We start from the raw sequence: 16616 nt of genomic DNA, 5'->3' as shown, positions 1-16616 counted from the left end.
ATCCAAACTTATGACTGTCTGTTACTGGATCCTTGTCTGTTACTGGTGCAGTTACTCTACGTTAATTCTCAATGAAATTAAATGAAATCTGTAAAAGTTGTTTCTCTGTCAGCGCAGTGTCCATGCAGGGAAACTGTTCATTCTCGGTAAAACTTGACCACGGAGAGTTGTCACGTGTGACATAGTAGTTGAAATAATCTATTTCGGCGTATTAGTTTTAGATAAGGAATAACTGAAATAAGGATTACTTACATTGGCTCCATATCGCCTTTTTCTTCTCGTTCATTTCTGCCGCAAAAAAATAATAAATGAATAAATAAATAAAATAAAACAAAAATAATAAGAAGAAAAATAATAATAATCATAATAATAAAAATAATAAGTTTCTCGGTTGTCAGTTTCTATACAGTTAGTAAATTAACTTAGGAAAATTTAAATTTGAGCATACTAATCTAATGATTTCCTCATTTGTTACCCTTAGCATGAACACTTAACTTTTAATAAAATAATCTTGATATAGCTTTTTTTTTCGATTACAAATTCAGTGTTTAAATATTTTATTATGTATTTCAGATGACCATAAACGTATTGTTTTAATAAAAATAGTTTTAAAACAGAAATTATAACAGGTGATATAGTAGGAAAGGCAACATAAATAAACAAGATATGATAGAAAATGTTTCTTCACTATTTCAAAGGATGTTATGCATGGTAAAACTTTAAAATACTCTTTATAATTCAACTCTAATGTAAGTTATCTAATGTGTATGTATTTACTCCAAAATCATTCTTACTCGTTATCATTGTGAAAAGTAAAATCTATTGCTATTGCACTTGATTTGGTTCAGAATGAGAATTGTTCGATTACAAATGCTTGTAACATTTGCATTAATCTAACGAAGAATTGGCGCTTAAGAAAAAGATGTGACATGCAGATTTAAAGAGAGAGTTACTGGTTATCATTTGCTAGCTAATATGCTTCATCCAAATTGTTTGGGACTGAATTAATCATGTGCTCAAGAAGAGAGTGACAGAATTTCACCTGCCAATATTAACGTAGATTTTGCACATAATATAGCTTCGCAAAGCAAGTGGTCTCATTTCCTGAAACGTATTTTTCTAGTCAAGTTATTAAACTACCCCTATGATAACATAGTCGACCAATTTTTAAAAATGTGCAATCCAGGAAAGTCTTGTAATCTTGCTTATTCCTGGGATTTTCTACCTGTTAGTTTTGCTGCACTTGATAAAATTTTCTCTATTTTGAATACTAATAATACAGTAAATAAATTGCACTTTGGTTGACATTTAATTGTTTTTCTCGAGCATTTCTTATTATATGTCAGTCTTTACTTTTATATCATTTTGGGAGTTTCTGCCATGCAGGTTTTAACCGGTTTCTACTAGTGGTTTTAAACCATCTTGGCAGAAACTTGCCAACCCTGATAAATATAGATATAATTTAACAGTAGACAGTCAGCGAAGATTATGTTTGCATGGTTTACACTGAAAATAGTAGCCTGTGACCTTTACTTCGTTTAATATTCATACTGCTTTTCGTACGGTAAAACGAAAACACATCTGTAGCCTATTTTTATATATAACACCAAAAAAGTAAAATAACCATGAATTCTACAAAATTAATTCTAGAAATAAAAGAAGAAGAAAAAGTTCGCCATACATTTTACATCTATCATTTTAGACCAGTTGAATCGCATGACAAGATGTTCAAGACCTTTGTAGTTTTTATAGCGGCCCCTCAAAAATGTTATAAATTAATAAATATTTATAAATATTTAAAATTTAAGAAAAACAATGGCAAGAGAAAGGTAGGTCTTTTTTTGAAACAGCTTTAGTTCAACTGTGACACTGAAATTTTCAGAAGGCGTGTTTTAAGTGGCCTTTTCTGTTTTTGGGGAGCTGTCCTCTTTGGAAGATATTTCGTAGCATTTTTTCTTGGGGACTAGACACCCTTGTAATTACATTATATTGCAACGAATGGAAAATAAATATTTTCAGCGGCAACAAATTTCCAAAGCACACGGAAAACCCAGGTTAAAATTCCAACGGAAAAGTTTTTGTGCTCAAGTTATATATAGATATATCGTTTGTTGAAGGAGAATTTATTGGGAAAAAAAAATGAGAGAGACTGAAGAGACGGAAATTTTATTCGAACGTATAATAGCGAAGCGACGAAGGGCCCAGGAGGAGCAACAGCGAGCAGAGGCCGGTGAACCTCAAAAAGGATAGGATATCAAATACTGTCAAGTGAAAACAATAAGCAATCTTGATTACTCAAAAAATAAACATGAACAACATATCTGGTTCTTGGTGTCGCACGTTGCGTACCCAACTTACGTTTCGTGGTGAAATTATTCTTATTCGTTCATAAGAAATGTACAGCAACAGGGGTGCCCACAGGGGGGGGGGGGGGATGGCGCAAGTAGCGCCATCAAGATTTTAGGGGGGGATTTTTAAATTTTTATTTTTAAATTTATTTAAATTTATTTATTTTTTGATATAAACCATTTATTTAACTTTATTTTAATTTTATTTCAATTTCATTTTATTTATTTCATTGTTTTGTGTTTATATGTGTGTGTGTGTGCATGTTGTTGGTGTAGCACAGAACTGTTCTAACAAAATAATAACAATAATTAAAAATAAATATACATAAAAAATTTAAAAATATATTTTTTTAAATAAACAAACAAAAAAGAGGGCTAAGAAGAAATAAATAAAAAAGGGCAAAAGGGTTGAGAAAGAAAAATAGGGGGAGGGGGGATTTGCGCCTATGAACTTGGGAGGGGTGGGCAGCCCTGCACAGGAAAGCAAAATCGATAAATCGAAATGAAAATACATGAAACTAGGAAAACCTCAAAGAACAATAAAAATTTTGCAGTTTCTGAACTTCCGTTCAATGCACAAATCCCACGATATCTTTATGCTTAAACTATTCAATGTTTTAACAAAATGACTTCAGTTCATTAAAGAACATATCCCTTTTACTGCACGAGAGTTTATCTAGGCATTATAATGGTAATTTCAGAGAAACTGTTCTAAACAAGGCAATACAAATACTTCGCGTTGCTTAGCCCATTAAGAAAACACGCATTACGGGTAATATAAATTTCAAAGAACTTAATTTTTCCAGACGACAAAATTGGAAATTAAAACGTGCATTCAATGAGGTGTTTGTGGGGGCAATGAATTTATTCTTTGCTAAGCTTTCGAAAAGATGTATACTGAAACAATATTACGGAAAACTGCATTTAAGTCACGAATAAAGAACAGTATTCACATTCACTAGAGAACTTAATTCTGGACACTTTTTAATTTTTTTCAAGATTTCATCTTTTAACATTGTATAATGATTTATTAGATTTATTTCACTTAAATCATTTATTTATAACTTCTCTAATAATGTATGTATTCATTTCCTCTGAAAATTAATTATATATATATATATATATATATATATATATATATATATATATATATATATATATATATATATATATATATATATATATATACTAATTATTAAACAATAGCAAATGCTACAATAACAATATAATATTATTTCACAATACTAAATCAATATTTAATTATCAATATTAATCATCGTATTAAATTACGAATCATGAATTTTGATAGTTGCAAAGCTAATTATCTAAATAAATCAAAATTCATTTGAGAACGATTATCGTTTATAATAGTTTGCATTAAAAAATAACACAAAATAAATAAAGGTAATACTCACATGAAATGAACACATACATATCAGAGAAGTTATAAATAAATGATTTAGGAGAAATAAATAAATCTAATAATTCATTATACAATATTATTATGATGAAATCTTTAAAAAATTGAAAAAAAGTGTCCAGAATTAAGTCTACTAATGTATGTTCTGAAAATAAACATCAGAGTGCTATAATAATACACAGTGCTGTAGCAAGATTGCCATTCAATTCTTTTGAAAAGATTACCTGTGTTTTCTCTGTATGAATATGAAGCTTTATAAACGAGCGAACACTGATATCTGCATAAGAACACAAATACCTTGACAGTTTCATCACTGGAGGGTGGCGGGGGATAGACAGTTAAATATTTACTTAAATGAAAATAAAAGAAAAAAGCTGTAAAGTAAAATTAATTTTTTTTTTTCATTTTTTTTTAAAATTATTATTTTATTATTTCGGTAGTTGAAACATTTGAGAATTGATTTTTGCAACTTCGACAAAAAGAAATAAAAAAAACATTCCCTGCATTTTCCAGGCTTCTTATGGAAATTTTCGAAATTCTCTGGATTTTCCCTGCTTTTTTTTTTTTTTTTTTTTTCGATTCTTGAATGTCCTGTATTTTCGTCTTTTTTTCTCAGATTTCCCTGTGGCGGTACTCTGCAGTTGAAAAAAAAAAAAAAAAAACCACTTGGGAGAGATCACCTTGAGGTTTAGGGGACTCACGCCCCTGAACAAAAAAGCTCCTGGAAGCACCCCGTGAACATTTTTCAAATTTTACACAACAATGCTTCAAACACAGCTTTTAAGGCTGACTTTTTATACAAAGAAACCAGTTCTACAGCCATGCTGCTCCTGGCCGTTTACCAACCTCAAGTAATCACATATATATATTTTTTTTCCTTTCACTATGTGTAACGAATTGAAAATTTTATGTTAGAGTAAGGCAAAATAAAAACTAGGTTGCGGACATATAAAATAATCTCAATTTTGTATCTCTCTAAATAAGGAAAAAAAAGTAGTCTTCCATCATGTTTAGACGAAAAAGATAAGAACTTATTCATCAAACGCAAACGAACTCTTTTGCCTCATGCCAAATCAATAACAGCAAAAACTCGTTCGATATAACTTCGCCGGTCGAGCAATTTCAAACGCCGCACATAAACCAACAGTATTAGTTTGAGCAAAGTGCTCGGAAATATTCCAGATTGAAATTCAGGCGGCATCCTAGAAATTCTTATTTTATTGAAGAGACTGTAAATACTGACGAGCTTTAATTTCCTCCCAGAAGTACAATTGTTGCTAGGTTCTAGTTCAGGCAAATTTTATGATAGCATTGCGTGCGCAAGACCATGGCGGAACAGTTAGCAGGTTGAAGATACGAAAAGGAATATTGAAAATTAGATTCTTCGAACAGTTTGCTGCGCTTCCGAATGTGGCAAATTAGAAATAAACTTCATTTGCACGAGCTTAGATTAAATATGTTTGTGTGCGTTTGGCAAAAAGCTCAAGTCTAAGTTTAAAAACAGTTTTTGATTTTAAATGCTTGCAGTAAGTAGAGCCGTTAAATCTTAATAATCGAGAAAGTTTCGCAAAAGTTTCTACCAACAAAATGTTTGAATTATTTTCTAAAGAAGAAAAGAAAAATAAATATACTGTTAAAGAAAGTTAAATGAAATGATAATTTCGAAACTAAATTTTCGCAGGTTTTTGCGTGTTCTATAATTTTGAAATTTTTCATGTAAAAAGAAAAGTGTTTCGGGATTTTTTCTCTTAAGAAATAATTTTGTGTTGAAATAAATAATACGGAGATATACATTTGGGTACTTTCCATTAATTAAAATATTCAAACGTTTCATAGCAATGTCCTTTTACATTTTTTCCCCTTTTGTTTCTACGTTTGTGTCTGTGTGTGGTTCCCAGTATCTTTAATCTTCCACAAACCACACTTGAATTTTTAAAAATACTCTTTATTTTTTTATCCAGTTCACTTGCTAGCTATAGCTCATTTGCATACATGTCTTCCATCGCTTAAGATCTTAAACAATTCCCACGTCAATCTATTTTACATAAAAAATGGCACTTTTATGTGTAACACCCTTTCCTTAAAGTACAACTATGAATAAAGTATGCTTTCAAATACATGCAATAACTATTCAAAATCTAAACAAAAAAAAAACGTTATAAGTTTTCAACGGTTAACTGAAATATTTATATTTTGCCAAAAAATATATATTTCAAGAACATAGAGAATTTCCATTAAACAGATAATCGCGGGGGAGAATTTTTACTTAAACATACTCTTCTCCTTTTATAGACGCTTTGTCTAATGCATTATGCACTGAAACAGCATCAGAAATGTCACTTAAAGAAATGTTGAGCTTTTTTGTGGTGAATACTTGAGCAGGGATGGGACTTCTATTTAAATGAGAATTTTTGTCTTTGATTGATTCAATCGAATTGCATAAGAAAACGCCAATGGCATTTTCCCCCTTGAATAGAGGCAAGTAATGCATACACACATATTTTAAGATATTTAAGTCATAAGATACAAAATAATTCATTGACAATACTAAAGCATTTAAGAATAAACTTGCTATAAGAATTCATAACAAATATCATCTAAATGCAAAGTATTTGAGACATTTTTAATTTATTTTTTACCTTCAGGCCTTAATACCAAAGTAAAACAGCCATAAAGTATGTTGCTCAATCCATCTGCACGGATGCGATATATTTGAGCTTTATCCCCTTTAAATTGTAAAGCTAAATAAAATTAAAAAGTTTTTTTGCATTTTAAAAATAATGATTTGTACGTGTTGCGGGAGGGGGAGCAATATATTACACAGATTCAAACAATTTAGAAAAACATTTATAACCGGAAACATATCGCACTCCAGCAAGGAAAGTGACACAAGTCAAAACGAGCTGATGTGTGCATCACATGACTTCCTTTTACTCCATGTCATTAATGTCATTTTCTCATTATTGGCAGTTTTAATATGATTCAATAGTTTACTCTCTAAATCTCACCAACAGTGGGCAAATTAAAACTAGATTTTAAAAAAATATTTTAAAAAAAAGTCGCTAAATTTGTCGCCAAGTTGGCGACAAAACTTGGCGACCAAAAGACTGGCGATATATCGCCAAGTGTCGGCCAAATTATAATACCTCTTGAGTTTACATCGAAATTAACAATGATTTCTCCCCAAAAAGGGGCAAAAGACCCCCTTTAGAGCATACGAATTCAACCAAAAAGGAAGGTGCACAACTAGACCCCACTAGGAGTCAAATTTCAACATTCTAGGACATTCCGTTCCTGAGTTATGCGACATACATACACACATACGTACGTACATACAGACGTCACGGGAAAACTCGTAATTAATTCGGGGATCGTCAAAATGGATATTTCGGGAGTCTGTACGTTCCTAGGCACATATCCACGTGTGGTCGGGTTGAAAAAAAACTCAACATGCATTTGGGGATGAGCAAAATGGAAATTAAGGTCGATTTTTGGGTGAAAATTTTTTCGCGAATACAATACTTCCTTTTTTGTAAAAGGAAGTAAAAATAGCATTGGAGGAAATCGAGGTTTTACGCAATAGCAGATTTCAAGTGATTTAGTCTCATATGTTATAATACGCTCGAAACCAATATGATGGTTTGGACTGACTGGTAGGTTGATGACTGGATAGTTTTAGGGTTCTAAATTAATTATGCCATACTTAAAGTTCAAAAATTTTCTTCTAAATTATGAAATTTTAATAATATGTCACTGTTGATTATATCGTTTTTATACCACCATGAACCAGTTTTGAAAGTTCATTTGGTGCGAGTTTTGTAGCAAGAAACAGCATTAAATTTAGGTTTTAAATCCAGTACGTCGCACGTTTTTCCCAAATTTGGAGTTGTGTCACTTTCCTTGACTGAGCACGATACACAATGTGTGAGAGAGTGAGCGCTTGCTCATGTTAGGATTAATTAAAATAACGTGCAGTGTTTGAGAACGTTTTCAGGTAAAAAAAAAAACTCGAACCTACATTCCATACTACATTTAATATTTGTCATAAATTATGGAAGGTATAATCTATATTAAAGACAGGGATGCCCATCCTCCCCAAAAGCGATAACACACCCTCCTACCCCAAAAACGAAAACTACCCCTTAAAGCATCCACCCTTACAATTTTGACGGAGCAGTCAGCCCTGTTTAAATATTTCTGCGAAGTTGAGGGTTACTGCCAACTTTCTACTAAAAGCAAGTCATTCACGATATCTTAGACTGCTATAGTCTAACTGATAAAATCTCATTCACACAATAAAAAATTGATCTGTTTAAAAGGATTGAGGGAACAATAGTGGAGGTAAGTATAATTTGCCGAAAGAAAACAAGAACCTATCATGAAAATAAAATACACACCAATTCTTTTCAAAATACCAGATGACATTCTATTAATTTCTGCAAGATCGATTTTTCAATTCTGTCCCAAAATATATCGATTGGTTCAAAAATAAATACAGCTACAGACGCTTAATCTTATCCAGTTTGTCAATCTTATTCGATTCTAATTATGGCGAATATTAATCGATATGAGAGCCTGAAAATTAATGTGCTTACTCGCTTGGGAGGAAGTACACAATATTTTGCATAAAAGGCTATAACACGAAATTAATTTCTAATAGCGAATGCCGTTACACATTCATTAACAGTTATGGAACAAACGTGATAAATTGCACTTTCTTTAAAAATATGTCGATCAGTTCCAAAACATAGTTATCAGTAAATACATCATTTAATGGATTCGCGCATTCAATTATGAACGAGATTAATATTCAAATAAATGACAGCGCTATCCCATACCTGGCAATGATCTTAGGAGCCGTCCGGCTGTTCTGAAAGATATCGATATACTTATCGACTTGGTGAACATGATTTACATGATGTGCGCCAAATGTCGTAATTACTAAGTTAGCTGTTTAGGTAGATCGAGCTGGACAAACTGATGGAACTTCGTTCGACTACTTTCTCCACTTACTAAATAATTTGAACTACCAAAGCCTTTTTGTTTATCGTGTTGACAAGATTTAAAAATTAATCAGTATTTAAGAACTTAGCAGCTGATGCTCGTAAGAAACTTCGTTACGTTTTATCCCAGCAGCTGGACAACACAGATCTGATTCAGATCATTGAATAGAAATACATTAAAATAAATGTAAAAGAAAATTTGAAACGGTTGATAAAATTAAAGATACCCCCCCCCCCCTTTTTTTTTTGAGAAAACGAAATATAGTGCGTTGTCTCTTAGCTCTACGTATCGACTTGTGAGGTAAAAGATAAATGGTCGGAATAAAATATCGTTTTTTTTTTCTTTTGAAAATGTTCTAGCTTTAAGATTTTGAATCAAATAAAAAATGTAAAAGCGTGATTTTAATAACCCATCATTTATTTTTTTAACAATTTATTTGAAAAAAAAACCTTAGCATAAAGAAAGGAATATTATTTATGTATTTTATGTATATACATTTACGGAGCTTCCATTGTCACGAAATACTTGTGACAATTTCAGAACAGCTAATAGCAAAGATTCAAGTTTCCAACAAGAAACTTTTAACGCGCACCAAATACTTCAAGCTCCTAAATCACTTTCGGAAAATGTCATCATGTCAAGCTAAAATGATCACCAATGTTAAAATATTTCCTTCCACTTTAAATTGCTGCGATCTAGAAATTTAAAGAGCTGTAGTGCTTGTCACCAAGTTGTTAAATTTTGAATACTCTTTAATGCATTCAAGACATAAACATGTCACGTATTCTATCTTCTATCCGTCGGAATAGTTGTAATTTTTAAGTTCATATTTGCATTTGCTTTTGATGCATAAAAATCATGGTAAACTGCGAATTTAAGAAAATTATTACACGCCCCACGCGGTAACAGCACTTGCAAGTTCTTTTTTTCGATAGGATTCAATTTATGGACCATATTATTACCATATCTACAACATCTAGCTTTGCAAGACTCTCAAATTTAACATTTCAAAGTTTCTTCACAGCAACAATGCACTAGTGAAAAGTTAAGAATGTAATTTTAACATGTAAAAAGTTAAGAATGTAATTTTAACATGTAAAAAGTTAAGAATGTAATTTTAACAGGTGAAAAGTTAAGAAGGTAATCTTAGCTCCTTTATTCCTATTGCAGTATGTTATCAATAATAATTGCACAAAAAATCTTTCCTATAGGTACGTCCCGTACATAAAAAATATACACGAAGATCTTCTAAAGAAAGGGAATCAGGAACGAAAAATATAAAAGCACAGAACCGAAATCAGTTTCTAGTTCCACTGCTAAATGAAGATCTATAACTTTCAAAACATACAATTTTCAACATACAAGGTGGTTATAAAATAACGTGAGGTGTCCAGAGCCCTCTAGCAAGTGAAGTATTGGACAAAACATTGCCAAATTTCACGGGCGCACATTAGCAGACCATGGGATTTCGATTTCTACAATAAAAAAAATAGCACCAAAAGTCACCACCAGGGGGAATTTTGGCGCTGCAAAAGTGTATTACTCGCGAATACTGAAGAATTAAATGCCAAAAAATGCAGCACACATCAAGTTTCTTACAAATGAGGTTCAATAACACAAACAAGAAATTTCAATTTGCAATAAGAGAAAAATTTTACTAAAAGTCGTCAGGAAGAAATTTCGGCGCGGCAGCAAGGATTCCTTTCTGAATGACATTCATGTAAGATGGTGCACCACCCCATGTTAGGCTTTAGGTCCTGAGTGTATGGCGGCAGCATTTCTTTGATATTGTTGGCAGTTTTATTAGTCATGCAATTCCTATGGTACATCGTGGTCGCCCAATCACCTTGTGACTTTTGGCCATGGGGATTTCTTAACGGTGTTGTGTATCTACTACATGTTCCCGATATCTCAACTTTGAAAACTAGGCAAATGTTATAGGTAGGCGAAATTAATCCCCCCTCCCTCCCCATGTGCGGAAAATGTTGTGCATTGTATGCAGTACCTGGAAAATCTCGATGTTGGTCATATTGAACCTCATTTGTTAGTAAAAATCATATTTTGTGAATAAAATTGATGCATATTTTATCAGTTAGCATTCAATCCTTCAATATTCACAGTAGTGCACCTTTTCAACGACAAAATTTCCCCTGGTGGCGATTTCTGGTACTATTTTTTTTTTTTTTTTCAGAAATCGAAATCCCAAGGTCTACTGTGTATGCCCATGAAATTTGGCAATATTTCGTCCAATACTTCACTCGCTAGAGGGCTCTAAACACCTCACGTTATTTTATAACCGCCCTGTATACTCTTTTTTTTTTTTTTAAATCGACGCACCAAAATGGAGTTTTTAGAATAAACGAAATTTTACATATGTGAGGGCAACATTGACGTAAAAAAAATGATTACAAAATGAAGCCAAATGACCATTTATTACTGGAAAACCCCCAAATGGATGGAGGTTTTAGTACCCTGTAGTGTCACCTATAGCGTAAATGAAAGAGGCGAGTCGAGCATTGAGACATAGCAGTCTCGTACAATGTCTTACGTCATCTCGTACCAGTTACTGTAAACGTGCCACTAATTCGATTAAACTCAGAGACTGTCCAATTTACCGTCTCAAGTGATCCCAGATATGCTCGGTTTGTGACAAATCAGGGGATCGCGCAGGTCGGAGAAGGTGATGAAGTGGAACAAGACGTCCCTTGACACCGAGCATTGTCCTGTTAAAAAATAGCTCCTGAAAACTAGGAAACTGTGTTAGAACTGTGTAAAGGCCAACACTTGTGGCTGAAGCATGACACAAATGTGTTGTAGGTTGTCATGGTGCAGTGGATCAATATTAGGGGAGACCGTGTTTAGTATACGATAGCACTTCATAAAGTCTCTCCAGTTGTGGGCGCAGTGTGTCGCTGAAAAGCAAAGGCACGCACAATTAGGGCGTTCTACAGTCGCCTCCATTTGGAGTAACGTCGAGATCGCCGTGGTTGGACCCCGAGAACTCGACTACAACCAAATGGATCCAAATCGTCTCTAGCGATGAATTCAGGTCAAATTTGGACAATGAGGACAATGGTGTGCGCTTATGGAGAAGCTGTTGTGAATTCTCTAATGGTAACTTAGAATTTCAGGGGCACACACAGCCGGGGTAATGTTACGGGGTGCTCTAGTATACGAAACAAGGTCAACCCTAATATTGATCCACAGCACCATGAAAGCCGATCGGTACTACGGTACGTTTGTGCCATGCTTCAGTCACAAGTGTTGCTATACATGGCGGGGCTCCCAGGAGCCGTTCTTTAACAGGACAATGGTCGGTCACAAACAGTAAGGGTGTCATGAGAAGCTCTTCCGCATTATAACCTACTCTGGCCTGCGCGATCCCCTGATTTGTCAAAAACCGAGCATATCTGGGATCACTTGAGACGGTAGGTTGGACAGCCGATGAGTTAGATCGAATCAGCGGCTCGTTTACAGAAGTGTTGTACGAGATGACGTAGGGCATCGCACGAGACGGCTATGTCTCAATGAACGACTGTATCACCTCCTACATTCACGCTAGAGGTGGTTCCACAGGGTAAAAAACCTCCAGTCTTTTGGGATCTTTCCAGTAATAAATGATCATTTTACTTTCATTTTGTAATCACTTTCTTTTTTCAATGTTACCTTCAGGTACGTAAGATTTCGTTTCATTCTTACAACTGTTTCTCAGAGAAGGGTGCACAGTACAACCTGTGGTCCAACGCGGAGAAGTTGTGCAGCTCGCAAAAAGTTTTTTTTTTCTTTTGGAAAGAAAAACTGCAAAGAAAACAAAAAATAAAGAAGCTTTTCCAGAAAAGACCTTAAATTACACACTACATCAAAATGATATTAATATCATTTGTAAAAAGATTTCAGGAGTTAGAAGGGAAATAGAGTAGACCTAAAAATGTCAATTTTCAGTTTCTAGCAAGAAAAAGTTCAGTTAACTCTTTCAGCTAACTGGCCGATTTCCCACAACCGTAATAATTGTCATAGCAACCACACCATACCCCCTTCAATAACGGACGTGCATGTGGTCCTTCTCTAGTGCACAGTTAATAAGTCAATTCCCTTACACAAAACCCTCACTCAAAAAAAGTTGTGCACCCTCGTTTAGAGCCACTACTTATTTTCAAATCTACGCTATATGTAAAAGAAGTATAAATAAGGCTTGAAATATAAAATTACGAAACACAAAATAATTGTTGAAATGTTTTTGTTTCTATTTCGTTATTTTTTTTTTTTTCATTATTTGCGGTTTAAAGTAAACATTTGATACAGTTGCATAATAAATTATCCCATAGTGAACAAACGTTATGTTGCAGCTAGTCTACATACAGAAAATATTTAATTTAAATAAGAAACAATTTTCGGAGCACTTTTAGTTGCATTCATACCGCTAATTTTTACAATTTTCAATCTAACACTTAAAGCTACAATAGAGATTTCTGTTTGAAATTAGCGGTAGGACTACAAATAAAGTGCATATTTTAATATAACAAAGATGAGTATTTATGTAAACTAGCTGACCCTGGCAAAGCATTCGCGCTCGACAGTGGTAATTCTAAAATTCGTTTTTTTTTAACAGTAATTTTTCGAAAACAGCCAAAATGTGAATTGTTTGCTTATTTTTCGCCAATTGCGGTGAAAAAGAACTTTAAAATGATGCCTTACTTTTGCAGTTTTATGAAGCAATAAGAAAGCACTAATATTGGTGAAGTTTTGGAGTACTCATAGGAAAAAAAACCCATCTGAGAACTAATAAATATGATGATGTGTACTTATCTATGTAGATTTTTTAAATGGATGAATGGTGGTGTATGTTACTTATACTTTATACAAATCCACAGTTGTCGTCGGATTGGTGCCAAATTTGGCACAGAGATCCTTTCATGCTCAAAAATTCATATAGGGAGTTCTCGCCAGAAAATCCGAGAAACGGAATGCTTACGTCTTTTATAAAAATGACAGAACTTTTGGAATTAAAACAAAAGTCCTAAGAGGTCTAAATTTAGATTTTAAAGCATAAAATTACTCTACGTGTATTGTAGCAGAATAGCAAATTTCGTTGTAAACGAATTTCCCGTACGATTAAAAATATTTCCGCTTATCTTTTTGACAGGTATCATGTATGCATTTCTTTTTAATAGAAAACTTATCAGAAAAAAGAATCCTTGGTATTGGAGAAAATATACACTGAAATCAAGAAATATAATACATAATAATTTTATTAACTGAAATCAAGAAATATAATACATAATAATTTCCAAATTTGTTAAAATTCAAATTGTTAGGAGGGGGGAAAATTCCATTACAGATGGAATTACTTATAATTACTTTGATTTTACAAGTACTCCGTTCAATATTAAGCGCCATATTAATACCACATCAAATCAGCCTTAAACTATAGATAAAACCATTTTATAGTACAAAGTTTAAACTCATGCGAACCTAAAAGTTATTTATTATAAATGTATCTTGAGATAGAATATCATTGCAGAAACGTTCATAATTAATAACTCACAAAGGATAAGTGGCAATGAATAATTAAACTCTTGCACTCTTTGAATGCAATGAATATTACCGACCATTAATAAGGTGGATGAAATCCAAAATTACTTCGCAAACACTTCGTAGCAATGATTTAATCCTCAATAGAACAGGCTTATGTGAGGGAACGACGAAGACATGGAACGCATAAGGACAACCTCAGATGACTCATAAATTAACTGGTGTTCGACAGCGCTCCATAATGGCATTCATATTAATCTACTGCTTGGACAGTTAGCGAATAGCATTGATTACAAAGCGAAAGATGTAGAATAAGTTGAGGCTAGAAAAATCAATAAACGTAAAATAGATGAAGGTGTTAATTTGAATATAAATTGAATTTTTGTGCAGATATATGGAAAGATGATTAAAATGATTTGCGAGTTTCATAATAATCACACTTGCGAAATTGAATGTCAACAACAAAATTAATTGAATTGTCAGAAATTACAAGTATTTGTTCAAAACTTGCCTATCTGATGAAATACTTCTAGTCGTTAACGAACATAAAAAAAAAGGAAAAGAAAGAATTTCACCGTTATATTCTAATTATCAAGGATTCAATGCAATTACATGGCAAGTACACTGCCGTTCATATTAATAATTCGCACGTTTAAGTTAATATGACGAACAAAGATTTGAGGAAAATATAAGCTTTATTGTGGTTTGCCATAATGGTTAAACGTGTTGAAATGCGTTGAACGTTCAAGTACAATTTTCTTTTCAAAATTCAAGCTATTAACATATAAGGAACAGACGTGTCAAAAGTTATCAAACAAAACATTCTTCAATTCGTAGAGTGAAAAATGTAAAAAAAGAATTATTTTTTCCATGTGGAAAATGTAAGTGCATTACGTGAAAAACCAAAGAAATTTTTTTTCAAATAAACTTCGCCACAAGGGCATCATTATCAGTCAGCATCAATATTAAACAATAAATTGACTCAATAGTATTGAGTCAAGGGACCAGACTACAAATATAAAGTCTGTGTCATGCTTTCACTGCTGGATAAGCGGAACAAATCCTACTCTTAGCTACAGATACATTGCTAACTTTAGCACGTCGGTAACACGAATCCAAAAGATTTTCCTTTACAGATAAAATTTATCATCCACATCGAGATCGCCTTTATAAACGGAACGCTCAGTAAACATTAACTTTTTAATTACTTTAATACATTTTTGTTTTTGGCAACGATTAAAAAGCTATTAAAGCTTGAAAAGTCAGTTTTAAGCTTGCTTATTAAGTCCCAATTCTATGCTTGCTTAAGTTCAGCCTTGAAATGACTTTGTTAACTTTGTTAACACATTGCATGCGGGAAATGTACTTTTACGTTTTTCGTAGACTGTCACTGGAGCGCGGGTTACGTGAAAGTCGTATTTATACTAAGCTGCAACATTTCTTGACAATAGAGAAATAAGCTGAGAACAAGCAAAGGAAGTAGTTCCCAGCGTGATGTCCAAAATGTTTGGGTGAAATTAGATGCTTCGCTTTAGAAATCGGATTAGTTTGTTTAATCCACGCAAAAGTCGACTTTTTTGTCAAAATTTCTGTTAATTATTTGGTCTTCCATAGGCTGTCGCGCCACTGAGTTTAGTTTTTTTTTTTTTTTTTTTTAAAGTAAAGTTGAAACTAAATGTTTTGGTATTCTCCAAGGAAAACTAATCTTGAACGGAAGAATACACGAGAAGTTGGTCGGAATATCATACAGATCAACGAAACTCGTTCTACGTGGATGTAACTGTACACCAAATTCATTAATTTAATCTTAATAATTGAACTCTGGCACTAATGCATACAAAAGTCTGCTAATTTAATGGTATCAATAAGTTTGCCTCACATTTTTTCTCTCATCAAGAATCTCCGGGAAACACAACACATGCATCAAAGAGATGAACAATGCTTTATAATTCTCTCTTATTATTAATATTTGACTAGGAACAATACAAAACGCAGTTGGAGAAAACTATTGTATAAACACAAGGTTTCACCTATTGTATAAGCACAAGGCACAAGGATTCACAAAAATATCCTTAAGCAGCTCTTGAAAAGAAATTACCTAAGAGAAACAGAAGAAAAATACCACAAGTAGAAAATAAAAGGAAATACCTTCCAAGTAGCTATTTTCAGAAACTCATAAAAAAGCAAGTTATTTTAACGTGCTAGTTTGTATTCGTTTAGAGATAGTTATGGTTAATTAAAGAGAAGAAAAAACACTTTAGTGCATGTAAGTGTTCCATTTAATGTTGAATTCTGCAGTTTTGGTAGACGGT

General features: G+C 33.0%; 1 protein-coding gene across 1 annotated transcript in view; it reads right to left on the bottom strand.

Moving 5' to 3' along the window:
• The window catches only part of LOC129231130 (peripheral plasma membrane protein CASK-like), a 222412-nt gene extending 210135 nt beyond the window's left edge, over positions 1 to 12277 (bottom strand). The window contains exons 1-3 of the mRNA XM_054865377.1: positions 12046 to 12277; positions 6408 to 6509; positions 6045 to 6339 (exon numbers count right to left, since the gene is read on the bottom strand). Of these exons, the coding sequence (XP_054721352.1) occupies positions 6045 to 6339; positions 6408 to 6509; positions 12046 to 12277 (629 nt within the window). The remainder of the gene's footprint in view (positions 1 to 6044; positions 6340 to 6407; positions 6510 to 12045) is intronic.
• Positions 12278 to 16616: the final 4339 nt, after the last annotated feature.

The sequence above is a fragment of the Uloborus diversus genome, chromosome 10, assembly GCF_026930045.1.
Source record: "Uloborus diversus isolate 005 chromosome 10, Udiv.v.3.1, whole genome shotgun sequence".
NCBI lineage: Eukaryota > Metazoa > Arthropoda > Arachnida > Araneae > Uloboridae > Uloborus > Uloborus diversus.
The sequence above is the reverse complement of the archived record's forward strand: the minus strand, read 5'-3'. Positions and strand labels throughout refer to the sequence as shown.